The sequence below is a fragment of the Anguilla rostrata genome, chromosome 5, assembly GCF_018555375.3.
Source record: "Anguilla rostrata isolate EN2019 chromosome 5, ASM1855537v3, whole genome shotgun sequence".
NCBI lineage: Eukaryota > Metazoa > Chordata > Actinopteri > Anguilliformes > Anguillidae > Anguilla > Anguilla rostrata.
Window position 1 is genome coordinate 24,709,548 of NC_057937.1, and position 16,622 is coordinate 24,726,169.

General features: G+C 38.9%; 1 protein-coding gene across 13 annotated transcripts in view; it reads right to left on the reverse strand.

Moving 5' to 3' along the window:
- The window catches only part of chid1 (chitinase domain containing 1), a 352,093-nt gene that overhangs the window by 236,793 nt on the left and 98,678 nt on the right, over positions 1-16,622 (reverse strand). For all 13 annotated transcript variants that reach the window (XR_010330348.1, XR_010330349.1, XM_064337950.1 and 10 more), the window contains one exon: positions 3,230-3,291. Coding sequence is in view for 11 of the 13 variants with exons in the window: in XM_064337950.1 (XP_064194020.1) it covers positions 3,230-3,291 (62 nt within the window). In the remaining 2 variants the exon portion in view is untranslated. The remainder of the gene's footprint in view (positions 1-3,229; positions 3,292-16,622) is intronic.

The window sequence follows — 16,622 nt, forward strand, 5'->3', positions numbered from 1 at the left end:
GACAAAGCTAGATAACATGGCTTAAAATGATCCATGTTAGAAGTGTTTTATCTGCGTTTTTACTGTCTGGTTAGCTTGTTACAGTGACGCGTGACTAGATGACACACTCGCTTGCAATCACGCGTTGGCTTATTTACACAGCGTCATATAGTAGCTAATATCATTATCTCAGATAAAAAAACAAATGTGTGATACATTCAATCACCATTTTATTTTGGCTGGTTATTTATTTGAGAATACAGCGATGTCCTCTGGAAATGTAGATCCTACGCTGCTTATGTGCTCACTGCCACTTCATAAAGGCTTGCTAGCCAGCTAGCTCGCTAAAGTGAACCAAATATGTTAGCCAGCTCGCCGCTTGATAATGAGGATTGATAAACATAGCGGTCGTATAAATGCATTTAATTAAATATTTTCACTAAATATACATACCTTTATTGCGGCATTCGAATCTGTGCATACAAGTCTTGCAGTGGAGAATATTGGATGAAGCACGAGTGACAAACGTCTTATTAGAGAAGTAGCGCGTCAGCTGCTGCAGTTCACACTTGTATTAGAGCTCCCTCTACTGGATAATTCTAGTAAATAGAAATTACAACGTTCGAACAGACAAGTACAGATAAATAATCATTGTTTTTTTGTTTATTATACTTATTAAAAAATCGGGGCACATCAGCGGCATAACTGCCGATCCTGATTTCGTCAAAAAAGTCAAATAATGGCCGATATATCGGCCAAACCGATATATCGGTCGGGCTCTAATGATGATCTCATCAGATGCGCGTCTGATGCGCTGCATGTTCTTAAAGAAAGTCATTTCCATTTTGACGGCACTGACTGACCGAGTGTACCTACACATCCCACCCCCCCCGCCACCACCTCCCCAAAACATTTTAAATAATGCATGTCAGTTTTGCAAGTTCCTTAACAGCAGCTATTAACCACCTACAGAAGCTTTGTAACTTGTAGCTAGCCAAAGGACTATACTGTTGCAGACAGTGTCGGAGCTAGATGTCGGACAAAGTAGCAAACTGCAACCATTTATAAGCAGGACTTGGTTAACTGCAGTGTTAATCATTCATTTGCTAACAGTCAATTGAATGGTTTCAGGTAGAATACCAACCGAGGAATAGGCGGAGGACGACCAAACTGCACCAATGAATGTAATGATTAGCTGAAAGGAAGAGAAAAAAACTGCCCAACATAACAAAAAGTAGCTCAAATTATGACAAACCACCCAATGCCATTTTCCCCACACAATAACCCCAACTGGACCGGAATCTGCCCAATCTGTTCTACTGGCACATCGCTATTTGTACGTAACCAGCGTAACAAGTGCAACATGTCCTGGCAGTTGAGTAAAATTCTTGGCGTTTGACTCATCACAAATGCCATTAAGTATATGTTATGTTTTACATTAGCAGATGCAAAACACACATTTCTTAACAAATTCTTGGTTCTTGGAATTTTTAAACCAGTTCTATTTGGAACTGGCACTTGATACCCAAATGTGCATGTAATCATTAACTCTTGTATGTTTTTCTGTACTCCACAGTATGCAACATTTTGTTGCATGGGGACAAGACAACATGAAAACAATATTCCATGGTTAGAGAAATTTTGGCGATGTTCCAGCTTCATGTCAAATTGATGCATGAAACATAACACGACTGAGCCACCTAGGAACACTTAGGCTACAGCGAGAAATGTCCTCATTAGAAAATAGCACTAACCTATTGAAAGACACTCAATTTCAAAAACAACATGTATAATCAAAATATTTAAAACAGTAATACATTACAAGGATGAAATCTTATCCATGTTCGTAGGCATTCTCCTCCAGGAAACCAATGCTGTCACTCTCCTCTTCTGACTTACTTCAGAAAACAGCATTAGCTAGGCAAGCATATGCCTTAGCCATACTCAGAAGTTCTCAAGAATAATATTTTCCAAAAAATGACAGAAAACAATGATTACATCTCGCCGGGTGGGTGTCTTTTACTGCTATTGCAGAGACAGAATGTGTAATGCAGTGACAAGGAGATAAAACTTTGGGTTACGCTGGACTATAAATCACTATTCAAGTCAAATTAGACCTTTCATACATTGTTAGAAAGCTTATGCTGTCACCAACGGAGTAAGATACTAGTCAATCAGACTGAATATACTAAAAAGGGCGACAGCGCCGTAAACAGCCCTAACCCTAACCCTAACCTTTAAAGGGACATCTCTACATGTAAAACCAATGGCAAGGTTGTATATTAATTCCATATTTAGTTGCAGATATTGATAGTAGAATTACTTGGTATAATTACACAAAAATACCTAATTTATTTCACTATTCAGTGAGCAGCGTTTGTCACTAATGTACTGGCATACATATTGTTGGTATACTGGCTATTGTTGGTTTTATCTTGTTGCTATGACGGAATACAAACTTTGGTGGTGAAATAATATTTTTATGAACTCCCAGATAGAAATTATTGTCGAGTGTGTCACACTTGGGGGGGATAGTTGCAGATAAGACTACAGGGAGGAGGGTGCTTGTAAAATGGAAAAGCTCCGCAACAATGGTGGCACTTAGAAACTCCGTATTTAGAATAGTTTTCCTGTATCGTCTATTAAACCTAAAAACCTGAATACAGAGCTTGTTGCCTGCACTTATAGTTTGATTGCAGGAGCACTGAATGTCTGAGTTTAGCAGTGTCATGGTGCTGGCGTCCTGGTCACTAGGGGGCTTGCATGAATGACTTAATTTATATTCATCTTGTAGAAAATTACACATATTATGTTTTACACCATTTTTATGTGAATTAATATGGTCAGCATAACAGCAAAATCTGCATTGTGTTACTGCTGCCATTAGAGACTGCAAGTTTTAGTCCAAGATTTCCAGTTCTTCAGTGCTTCCTTTTAACAGGGAAATGGTATCTAGTTATCAGCCAATATCACAGGGATATTCCGAAATCAACACAAATTTGTATCTCCTCTGTGTCAGGTGTCCAGTTCTTTTCACAACCAGCCACAGCATGGCTGCTTCATTTCAAACTGAAATCATGCCAGCTAGCTGTACATGGTCTGGAGATAACACATGATGTGTGTGGCCTCTCAAATTGATGGGGCACAGACCAGACAGCTGCAGACAGAACATTTAAAGACAGAGGAAAAGACAGACAGAACTTATTAAGGGGTGCCAGGTTCATACACAATAGCATACACAGAAACTCACTTCCTCTTGCTTCCTCCCAGCTGGCTCCACATCTCCAATGTAAAGCCATCAAAGCCTTCAGCCTGCAGACAAAAAAAAAAAAAACAGCGCTGTACAATACAGTAACACTTAATCATTCACACTTACCCAATTGGTATGCAATTTTGTACGTCACTTTGGATAAAAGCGTCTGCTAAATAAATGTAATGTAATGTAATTAAATTAAACAAACTTGCCAATCACATAGCAAATGGTCCTAAAGGTTTTGCTTAAGACATACTAGTGTCTTTTTTTACCATTCAGCTAATGGATTTCTTAATGCTTTAGCTAATGGTTTGGCAAACCAGAGCTGGGTCTTTCTACCAATGTGGTGCCTTGTGGCCATCTGGCAAAATTAATTAAATTAAAATCAATCCAATTAAAATGATAGCCAATATTTGTCTATAGAAAAATACAATGAATGTGCAATAAATAAAATATTATAATTCTGCATCCTTCAATCAACATAAACCAGTTACCCATCTAAAACTTCTTGTGAAATAAGGGAGTATTACAGCAGTCACATAATACTCAGAATTTCATTGGCTGGAAAATAAAGGAACAAAGACAATTAAGTCTCCATCCATTTTTGTCTTTTGTTATTTATTTATTTATTTTAATCTTAGCAATCAGACTGGACCAATCCTCTCAGTTTTACATAAAACATTTCTATAAAATCTACATACGCTTATAAAAGTGATAAAAAATTTTAAAAATCATAATCATATGGCGAGAGATGGCTGAACTTCAGTTAAATGCACTGAATGTCAGTTCACAGCAATAGAGGTGACACTCTTTTGTATAACTAAAGTGCAGTCAACATAATTGAATATCAAGGGAACAGATTTTTTCCCAATAACCCAGTTACAGATATCAGCACTGTAACCTGTATACCCATCCTGTATATCTTATCTCATAAAAAACACGTTTTCAACGTACAAAAATGCCAAGTTACTCACACATACTGTACAATACATACACTGTCTATAAATCAATGCTACCCAATGTTTCCTCAATTGTTTCAAGTCACTTGGCCCTGTGTGTATAAAAATACAGTACATGGACAGGCCAAACATATGTGTGGATGGGTTTGTAAGAGTCAAGATTGATTGAATACGCGTCAATATGTCCAATTTGTATTGGTATGTGTATTTAGCTGCCCAGCCTTTCTGTTGTGTGAATGATTGTATGTTTCTTGGTATAAATGTCTGTTTGTAAATGTGAATGTAACATGCTGCGTGGGAAATGTCCCCAGGGGAATAAAGAAGTATTTTATGTATGCATGTACAATATATATTTTACATGCAGTATTTATTATAAGTAGCAAATATACAATAACTTGTACATTTAGTAAAGTAGAGAAGCAAGTATAAACATGTTTTGTAGAGGAATATGCTTCCTGTAGGTATTCACCAGCAGTTTTGTACATGAATTTAAATGTGTTGCATGAGGCAATTTGAGGTATCTGACACTTTGATGTGACACAAAGTTTGAATGACATTGTAAAATTATAAGATTAGAAAACACAGGGCCAAGTGACTTGAAACAATTGAGGAAACATTGGGTAGCATTGCTTTGGAATACAGCTTATTTAATTTTGGTGAGGCAAGATAGCCTATATTGTTTGTAGTACAGTAACTTGGCGTCATTTTGATATCAATACTTTTAATGGCAGGCCTAGTTTTTGCCAGTTTGAATGAATGAGTTATAGACAGTGTATGTCTTGTATGTGTGAGTAACTTGGCATTATTGTACGTTGAAAACATGTTTTTTATGAGATATAATTTCTTTTTGCAAAGTGTTTATTATAAGAAAGTGAGAAATGCAAAGTAATCCTTTGAGAAATGGTTGTGGATTATGGCTATCCTTCTGTAAATTTGTACAGTGTGATGAGCGTGTACCGTTTAGCACTTTCGCTTTACTATACATGTAAAACAGTGGCTGTGACAAAGGGTGCGGTGGCGTAAGTACAACCCCAATTCCAAAAAAGTTGGGATAGTATGGAAAATGCTAATAAAACAAAAAGGAGTGATAATGTAAATTCTATTCACCCTGTACTATACTGAAAACACAACAACAGAACATTATTTGATGTTTTACATTGTGAATTTAATTGTTTTTTGAAAATATACACCCATTTCAAATCTGATGACTGCAACATGCTCCAAAAAAGTTGGGACAGTCGAGTGTTTACCGCTGTGTAACATCACCATTTCTTTTAATAACACTTAAGTGTTTGGGCACTGAAGACACCGGTTGGTTAAGATTAGCAAGCAGAATTTTCCACATTCTTACATTATGCAGGTCTTCAGCTGCACCTTCGTCGCTGTATTTTGCGCTTCATAATGCACCACACATTCTCAATCGGAGACAGGTCGGGACTGCAGGCAGGCCAATCTAGCACCCACAGTCTCTGTTTACGCAGCCATGCACTCGTAATCCGGGCAGAATGTGGTTTGGCGTTGTCCTGCTGGAAAATGCAGGGACGTCTCTGGAGAACACGGCGTCTGGATGGCAGCATATGTTGCTCCATAATTTGTACATATCTTTTTACATTAATGGTGCCCTCACAGATGTGCAAGCTCCCCTGCCATGGGCACTGACACACCCCCATACCATGACAGATGCTGGCTTTTGGACCTGACACTGATAACAGCTTGGATGGTCCTCTTCGTCTTTGGCCTGGAGTACACAACGGCTGTTTTGTCCAAAAACTATTTGAAATGTTGGCTCGTCGGACCACAAAACACGCTTCCACTGTGCTACTGTTCATCTCAGATGAGACCGAGCCCAGAGAAGTCGGCGGCAACAGACAAAGGTTTACCAAAGTATTCCCGAGCCCATGTCATGATAGCCATATTGCAGACGCATGACGACTTTTAAGACTGACATCTGAGGGATTGAAGATCACGTGTATTCAGAAATGCTTTTCGGCCTTACCCTTTACACACTGAGATTTGACTCCTTGAATCATTTAATTATATTGTGCACTGTAGAGGGTGAAATGCCCAAAATCCTACCGATTTGTCTTTGGGGAACGTTGTTCTCAAAGTGCTGGATTATTTGCTGATGCACCTGTTGGCAAATTGGCGAGCCTTGACCAATTCTTGCTCATGAAGGACTAGGCCTTTCTTGGAGGCTCCTTATATACTATAACATGATTGCCTCACCTGTTTAACATCACCTGTATCACATCACCATGATATTTCAACTTGTCACATCGTAACCTAAATTGCCCCTGTCCAAACTTTTTTGGAACATGTTGTAGGCATTGTGAGCTGCGCTGCCATGCAGGAGGATGTGACCAGGATTTAGTGGGGAACAGAGAGTCGGGAACCATGTTTGAACAAAAAAAATTAAGGACATTTAATATGTGCAGAAGTCCCCTTATTGGGGTGCTGGAAAAAGAGCAGGAAAAAAATTTATTTTGGGGGGGGGGGGGCGGGGACTGTCCTGCCTCGGTCTCGCTTCCGGTTAGCGTCTTCCAACTTCTGCCTCCATAGGTCTCCCTCCGTGTCTGTAATGGGAACCGAGAGATTATCCGGCACAAACGATTAGGCACATGAAACGGATACGGGACTCACAGCGCCCATAGTCTCAGAGGGAAGAAAAACAAAACGTTTTATAATGCGTGGATTCAATAGTTTAAAAACTACGTTCGCGCCATGGTGAAGTCGCCGTCTTTCTCCCTTCACTCTGCGGCTTTCCTCGCCAGCTGTCCTTTCTTCTCTCACCTGCACTTTCTTCTCTCACCTGCACTCCTCCCCTTATGAGAGGGGTTGGGCCATTAGGTTTAACTGGTTCCAGGTGTGCGCTGCATTCCTCCTGTGCGCTCTTCTGCCATGTGGAAACAAGCCAGCATTTCACGTGGGAAATACCTGTGATCAATTACTTCTCCTAATGACCAGCGGTGCCGGCTTGTCCGCGTGTCCGTGGAGCACTGAAAGTAGGTGGGGGCGCCACAGCATAAATTTCATAATAAATGTTTATCTTCAAGAAACAATGAAGTTAATTTGGTAAAACATGAAATACCTTGTCATCCAATGAGCCATGATTGACAAAATTAACAGGAAGCTCGTAGAATTTGATCTCCGTAGGTCGCAACTTGTGAGTAGGACCTTCTGTCCTGCTCTGTTTTCTGTTATTTCGTTGAGATGCACTTTTAGTGTTTGTAAGGTTTATACGGCATTTTGATAGGCTTATCTGCAGGTAGGAGTCCTCTTTGCTGTTTTGTTAAGCTAGATCAGTCACCTTACGTGAGAATTGGAAGTAGTAGAACCAGAACACTTGATAATGGAGAATAGGAGCAGACGCAAATAAGATGTCCCAGCAATCTTTGCATATTATACAATAACAATAGTACGAGAGAAATGAGGACAAATTATGAAATTGAGCAGTTGAAACAATATGTTTTTAGCAGAATGGACATGTAGGTGAAGTTTGACACGATCACAGACTATAGTCCTAAGAAAATAAAGTGACCATGAGCAAGATGAGTTTCCTTATCGAATGGTATATAAAACAGACAGTATTAACGATGTTTTGCTATAGTAGTAGGCAAAATAAGGCGTGATATTGAGTAGGAGACCTATAGTACAAACGTACTTTTCTCATGTTCACTACTAATAGTTATAATTATGATTGAGTCATGATTTTAAATGTAATGTTTTAATGGGGAGTTGCAGACTGTACGCATGTAGTAATTGTTTGCATGTGGGCAGATAGAGAACAGGGTGAGGTAACATGAATGTAGAAACGTGGCGTATGCTGACAAGAACGTTTACAGTAGCCGTCTACAGTAGCCAACTGAAGAAATATAGTTGGTAGAAATGGCACAGTTGTCAGCTGGTGTAACTTTTAATACATTTGCCATCATGAAATGAGTCCTGATTGTTGCATTAGCGACTCCTACTGGTTGGTCGGGGCACCTGTTCAGCAGGGAGGGGATCTGGGGGAGATAGCGTGAACCTCCGCACGTGTTACGCTCTCCCAGTGAAACTCCTCACTGTCAGGTGAAAAGAAGCGGCTGGTGACTCCACATGTATCGGAGGAAGCATGTGGTAGTCTACACCCTCCCCAGACCAACAGAGGATAGAGCATCGACCAGGACCGTGATACACACAGGGAATTGGTATGACGACTAAATTGGGGAAAAATGGGCAAAAAAAAGAAAACGTTAGTGTAAAATATGAAAAGATCTGCCTGAGAGCGAGGCGGGATTTGATTGTTCAACCTTGCACACTCCAGTCAGTAAGTTTGGCAGTGCGCCACCATGACATAGCTGTTCAATATGTGAATCTTGATCAAACGTGTCCGTGGTTTGGAAGAACACAGGCCAGTAAGCACAGCTGAGCTCCAATTGAATCCATATGGCCTGGCGATATTGTAGCCGGTTAACTGAACGTGCAGATGGGATGTGATAATACAGTATACATTCGGTGAACGCCGGGTAGATGTGGTGCAAAAGCAATAATTGAGAAGAGACAATTATTAGTGAGGAAAAAAGCAGGTTAAAGAAACTTGCTCCAGGCAGGGCTTGAACCTGGGACCCTATGATCTGTATACTGTAATGTTGACCTCTGAGCCATGAACAGACTACCTGTTGAGACTGGAAATGTTTTAGGGTAAAAAGATATGCGTATTTTGTGTGTGTATGTGAGATTTTGATTGGCTTGTGTAGGTGAAGGATTGGCTGGTGTCGGTAAAATATCCAATGGGGAGACATTTTGTTTGTGCACTAGGCAGCAGGAAGAAGAAGAAAGAGAAAATGCAAAATCCCCTTAGTTTGGGGCTTTATTGTGTGGACATGTGAAGTTGTTTATTAATTCTGTCTGTTGAAATGGGGTCAGAATGTACAGAAATTGAGTGTCTGTGGCTGTTGTGGTTATTTCTGTGGGGAACCCTGAAAAGTGCCAAACTCTCGGTGCTTTATAGGTATGGGGCATGCCGACCCGTCAAGGCGTAACTTGGCAGGATGGCATACCTGCCATCCCAATTACTTGTAGAATATTTAATCCAATTTTACTATTTTTCTAAATGTTTTAAGAAGTAAATATAAATAAAGAGGCAAAAAAGTTTTTGACAGAACTGTGAAGGCCAGATTTACTAAGCAAATAGTTGCAGCAATAAAACATTAAATATACTGTTGCTCTGTTGCAATTACAAATACAACATCTGTTGTATCTTGTGTATTCACCGCCCTCAACAACCAGTTAGCCATTTAAGGGGTTTTTATTAACATGACTTTGTTTCTCTTACAGGTTCTATGTTGCTGCTGCATTGGAGCTCTTGAACTTCTGAGATTCTGCGCACTGCATGCTGGATTGAAAAACAACTAAAGAACAGAAGCGCCACCTACAGGTGAGTATGACTTACAACCTAATTAGGCACAGTACTAGAAAATAGTCAATATACTACATCCCCCCTCATTTAGGCTAAGCAACTACAATGCAGAATGTGTTAAACAGTAATCAACAGGAGACTAAGAGTAGCAGGTTATCACCTAACTACGTAACTCACCTTTAAGTGTAGGCTTAAAACCTACCTCTTCAGTCAGTCCTATAGTTAGCCATTCCTATAGTCCTATTATCCTGTCAAATGGTAATTTATAATCATGGAGTTTATGCTCCTGCTTTCACCTCAGCTGTAACCTGTTCAACCCATTTTATTTGTTGTCTACTACTTTACACCAGGCTGGCCAGTGGAGGATGGGCTCCCCCTCTATAGCTGGGTTCCTCTCGAGATTTCTTCCCATTGGGGAGTTTTTTTTACCTTATGTACCTGCTATTTGGGGATTCAGGCCTGATGTTTTCTCTGTTTGCTCTTTTTTGGCTGGACCGCAACAGCGGGGCCAGCCATACAAACGCGAATGTCTGTGACTGACTGACTGAGTGAGTGACAGAGTTACACCGCGCATGTCTGTGACGTCGGCCGGTTCCAGGTTTTAACCTGGTTTAGTTTTAGCTACCATTTAAACTGACTATGACGGGAAGATATCTAAATGAAGTGGAATAAACTAGTAGTTTAAATTTAATCGAGAAATGCATGAAAGAAGCTCAGCGTAAGTTGTTTGGTACTACCCCCATAAACAGCTTTTCTTTTCTTTTCTTAGAAATAAACGGCAAGTTAGCCAGCTAACCGTATTTAATGACAAACATGTTATCACTAATGTTAGCCTTTATGGACATCACACATTGTTAGATTTCAGGTAAAAGTAGAGTGGGTAATTTACAGACTTTTTTTCCCGCTAACGTTTATTTATCTGTTTTCCTGTTGTGACTGATTCATTTTCGTTGCTTGCTAGCAAACTCTGCTACGACTGCTACTGATCAGTGATGGGTGTAAAGCCAGGGTTACATAAAGTTTGTGTTAGTCTATAGGTCCCAAAGTAACGTTTAATTATTGCGAAATATTTTGAACTCGAATTTTGTGTTTTCTAAAGTTTTAGTCTAACTAGTTGGCTAGGGTATAGTTAGTTGTCTGATGGTATCGTTAAGAGGGCAAGAGGTCTAATTTACTGTTGAGATTAGCCCAGTTTAATTTAGCAGACAGTAACCTAATAGTTACAAGCATCACTGTTTGCTTTATTAGTCATAATTTTGCACTTTAACCCAAAGTTAGTCTACAATAGATGAGTTTACAAATTAAGTAGGCAAAAATTCTGCGATCTGCTTTACTCGAGTGTGTAGATTGGACGGCTGATCTACTTCTTTATGTAGACTATTTATTATATTGGAAAAGTATTTGCATTGAACTTTTTTGCCTGGACCGCAACAGCGGGGCCAGCCCTACAAACGTGAATGTCTGTGATGAAGTTACACCATTGGTCGGCCGGTCCAGCCATATACTAGGTTTTGACCTGGTCTTGTTCTGTCTCTTGCCTTGCTACTCTGTAAATTGTCTTTGTGACAGTTCTCTGTAAAGAGTGCTATACAAATAAAATTGAATTTAATTTAATTGAACGTGTACCTGAGTCACTAAAAGTGGCAATTATTAAGTCATTACTTAAGAAATCAATTCTAGAACCTGACAAAATGGAAAACAATAGACCTATTTCAAACCTTCCATTTTTATCAAAATTATTGGTGAAAACCGTTGCTGAGCAACTTAGTGCATACCGTAGCTCTAACAGTATCTTTGAAATATTCTGATCAGGATTTAGACCCTACCACAGCACAGAAACCGCACTTGTCATGGTTACTAATGATTTACTATCATCAGCCGACCGTAACTCTTGTGTCGGTTCTTGTACTCCTCGATCTCAGTGCAGCTTTTGATACAATAGATCATGAAATTCTACTGGACAGACTCTAGGCCTGTGTTGGACTTCATGGACAGGCATGGTTTAGATCATACTTATGTGACAGGAAACAGTTTATTAAATTAAAAGAGTCCAGCGACTCAACGATGAAATATGGTATTCCACAAGGATTAGTGCAAGGACCAGTACTTTTCTCATTATATATGCTACCACTTGACAATATTATCCAGGCACATGTCAGAGAGTTCCACTGCTATGCAGACTATACATAGATATATATTTCAATGAAACCTGGCGAAGCACAGCCGCTGTCACGGTTAGAGGCCGGTATTGTAGATATCAAGGTTTGCTTTCTAATTTTCTGCTCCTGATCTCGGATAAGCCCGAAATGTTGGTTTTAGGTCCCAAAATATTAAGAGAAAATGTGTAGTCTTACCCTAAACTGTGATGGTTGTTTGGCTGAACCAAATATGGTTGTGAAAGACCTGGGTGTTACCACTGATCCTGATTTAACCTTTGACACGCATATAAAAAACATATCCAGAATTGCTGTCTTTAAATTATGTAACATAGCTAAAATCAGGTATTTCCTGTCAGTAGGGGATGCAGAGAAATTGACCTACGCTTTTATGTCATGTCTAGGCTAGATTACTGTAATGTCCTGCTATCTGGCTGCCCTAATACCTTGTTAATGAGTCTCCAGCTTGTGCAGAATGCAGCTGCTCGTATCTTGACTAGAACTAAGCAGTATGAGCACATTACCCTGGTGCTAGCATCGCTTCACTGGCTACCCATTAAGCACAGGATAGATTTCAAGGTTTTGCTCCTGACCTTTAAAGCTCTGCATGGACGTGCACCAGTGTACATAACTAACCTGCTCATACCTTATAAGCCCACAAGGTCACTCCGTTCTCAAGACGCAGGCTACTTGGTAGTCCTAAGAATATCTAACAACCTAAAAAGGGGTAGAGCTTTCTTCTACAGAGCTGCACAACTGTGGAACACATTTCCAAAATTTATAAGGGAGTCAGACACAGTCTCAATATTTAAATCTAGATTAAAAACGAACCTATATGCTCAGGCTTATAATCATTTATAGTCTAAAGACAGGGTGGGAGACGCCTGTAGCCACAGAGAATGGTTGAGTGGCATCCTTTCTTTACTGTCACCTGTCAATCAGCTGTGACCCCACTTTACATGGGCTGATAAGCGGGCATGGTTCACCTTCAGGTAAGAAAGTAAACAAAGCAGGGAAATCACTGGCTAATCGGTTTGAAGTTAGCACACCAACCCCCCACCATCCTTCAGCAATGGACCAAGAATTGGTCTTAAATTGGTTAGACAAGAGAGTATGCAGGAAAGTGTAAAATAAATACTTAGGGCCATATTTACTAGGACCTGTAGGGCTTTTATAGATGCTAACAAGACAAATAGCATTTTTCCATATTTACTAAGGTGATGCATCAGAGGCTTATGCTGGTAAAACGAGAAAAATACGGTATCCCTAAAATTTAGGGGTGATTTATCATGGCTGATGCCCGTTGCGGCAAAGGTAACTGCATCTGTTTTTAACGTCTGCAAAAAGCGGGTGTTCACTTCGGCACAAGATCGTAAGAGGAGACATCGCCAGCATGAGTATAGAGTAGGGGAGAGTTTCCATAAATATAACAGTTTTCAGATTTTGCCATTTTATTCAGAAAATATTTAGCCTACAATGACATTTTGCTTTCAAACAGCTTTGACATGTCAGTAGTCATTAGCCGCTTCAATTAATTTCATAACTTAAACGAGTCGGATACAATTACAACCAAGGTTTACGCAGTCCGATGTTACATTCATATCACCTAGTCGGTATGATTGTATCAGAGGATCAGAATAATTTTAACAGTAAATCAAGGAAACACATTTCCAGTAGTAACGTGAGACCAACCACAACCTCAAATTATGAAGCATGGGGCATTATTCATGAAAAAGACGGTACATAAACATTCATAACTTACCGTGAGGGTTGGTAATGTCCAGGTAAATGAGGAAAGCTGCTTTTGTTTGCTTCTTAACATCCAGGAGAGCTTTTACAAAACAAATAGCCAACCATACAGACCAATCTTGTGTGTGTATGTTATAAATGCCTGTTACCAGTGAATTGTTTCTTAATGACTTGGAGCATCCAGAAGATGTCAACACAGCAAGCAAATTAGCTGAACACACATAACATTAAACATTGAAATAAGTCATAAACATGTTGATGAGTAAAATTAATTTCTTTAATAAATATTAAACACCATTTTGGGTATGATAGATATCTAGTGTTTAGATAACTCATAGAGAGAACTTTTTTAAATGATGTTTGATTTGATTTATTGCAGAAATAAAGCCTTTTACCCGAAAATGACTTTTGGGACAGTTTTAGTTTATGTTTTGGAAATATTTCCTGCAAAGGTTATCACACTCCTTCAGGAGGTGGTAGAAGACTGAATGGCACATGTACAAACCTGAAATGGCTACGGTAGCCACATTGTATATTAAGTTATTGACCGTGTTACATTAATGAAGCATTATATTTATGGTGACTCGCCCCTACATTTGCTTTATCTTTTGGAACAGTTGTCTGTTAGAGAAGTTGAGAGACGATGACTGGGGATGGTCGGCTATTAAACAAACAGGGTACAGAATTAAACAACTTGAAATATTTAAAACTGTTCTGAAGTTTTTACTAATGAGATGTGTTAACATTTGAAGGTGATACTGCCGATCCATTACAACCATGGATCCTGACACCTGTCCAAACCCCGACGCCACCAAAAATGAAGCAGTACACCAATGTGTAAAACGCACCTTAAATACCGGCAGTGCATTTAAATGAACTAGCTATGGCTGTGTTCATTTACGTAACCAGTGATGCAGAATTTTGTGGGTACTGACAGTAATTTGCAGCATGCTTAGTAAATATGGCCCTTAGTGTAATACAGAGGTTCCCCACTCTAGTCAGGTTCCTCCTGAGATTTTGTTCCCACTGACTGATTTCCTTCTTACTGGCAAGTATTTATTATTTTTTTTTATTGATAATTTTAATATCTTCTGGGAGTTTGCATATTTTCTTAGAAGAGTATTTACCCGAGCATGCAGGGTGCTCGCAGTTTAACAGCAAACATTTTTATTTAATCTGTATGGCCTCACACAAATGACTACACTGTAAGACATTGCTGTAAAATTTACAGCAGAATTATATGGCAACGTTTTAAATTTTTACAGTACATTACAGTATATTGCAGTGCACCCTGGGAATTCATTATATTATTGCCATAGAAACAAATAATTTACAGCATAACTCGTGACTGCACAGAATTCAGGGATTCGATTCACCATCACTTGTCCAACGTGGTCTCTTTCCCAGCTTGAAAGGTACGTATACTGCTACTGGCTACCTTAAGTAGCCTATTAATGACCTAATTGATTACTCAGGATAACATTTCTAGTTATTTGTGCTTGTTTACCAGTTAAGTGAAGCTGCATGCAGGCAAATTATTAAGTTAGCTGAGCTATCTCAAAAATTTCAGTAGTGCGTGGTAACTTCACTTTAATAAATTAGTTAACCTTGAAATAGTTATTTTTAATATCGATACCCAGTAGCAATGTTTCAACCTCAAAGCTACATTTCCTCCGGTTTAAACTGTGAACTCAAGATAAGATTTAAGTCCAAAAAGTTACATACACTGTTGGTCTGTGTGAATGTCTCTGGAACTGACGTTTGTAGTGTTGGAGCCAGCTAGGTATGCACAATGCAAAGCTTTGCTTCCCTCAGTCCTAATTGCTGTACAAACTTGATAGCTCATATTCAAGTGAGTAATGTCAAAACTTCAGTGCTCATTGCATGCAGTTCTGCTACTCCCCATCAAAGGCAATTTTATTTATTTATTTATTTATTGCTTTTTAAATCAAATTACTGTAGTTAATGACTTTAAAAGAACTACTTTGTGCATGCGCAAGTTTCACTGATTGATGCAGGAGCGCCATGGGAGCTGCAGTCAGCCTACTCTTTAGGTTTATTTTTGAAAGAAAATTAACGCTGTTAACATTAATGTTTAATGAATTTATGAATATAGATCATAACAGGCAAGCTGAATATATTAGATAACTGACAATTTTTATTAAGTTATGTGTTTTAGTGTAACGTTATAGCTGACTTCCCTGGTTGGATTTACCATTATTTAGGCACCAGCCTGCTAGCTAAAATTTGATTATGGTAGCTAGCTACCACAGTGCTTGTTGGAATTGGAACACATCTTGTGTGCATGCCTCGCTAAGATTGCTAGCGACTACTTAAATTGCTAGTTAGCTAGGTAGCTCAGCGTTTACTTAGTAAGTTTAATTTATTCCCTATGATATTTTAAACACAGTTAACTATACATGTTCAACATTGTTTTTCCAGAAGCTTCATGGGAATCAATCCAGACACAGGCTCCAAGACCCATCCAGGTGAAGTGGTCAGTAAGAAAACAGGGAAAGTGATTCAGAAAAAAAGAGACTGCAATGAATGCACATGTGTGCACTCTTCTTAAAAAGCTCTTTGAATGGCTTGCAGTGTAGTGAAACATTTTGTTGCAAAAACTCCTTATCTCAAAAAAGTAAATAATATTTTAAAATTATAAGCATTGAAAGTAAATATTAAGTAGCCTACTGGTGGACAAAAAAGTCCTGTTAATAATGTGATTAAGAAGTTTTTCAAATGTCTTCAATTGGTCACTGAGTGCTCAAATATGTATTATACATGCATATCAGTGTGCATGTTTAATTTATGTCAAAAAGTAAAAAGGACAAAATAGAGATAAATGTTTTTGCATTACAGACTTGCATCTCTTGCATTCCCTTGCCTGAATAGTATTTCACTTAGACATGACTGAACACATAAATCAGCAGTGTCAGTCAAAATCCTGTATATCATATTCAGATAAATTTCCATGACTGTTTAAATATAATTTCATTCTGCAAACAGACCTTGGCATTTAGTGTGTTTTTATATGTTTTGGTTGCACCAAAATTACAGCACTCTTTATTAGGGGTGTGCAGAGACGTCATTATCTCTATCTGTATCTGTTCAACCAACAAAATTATCTG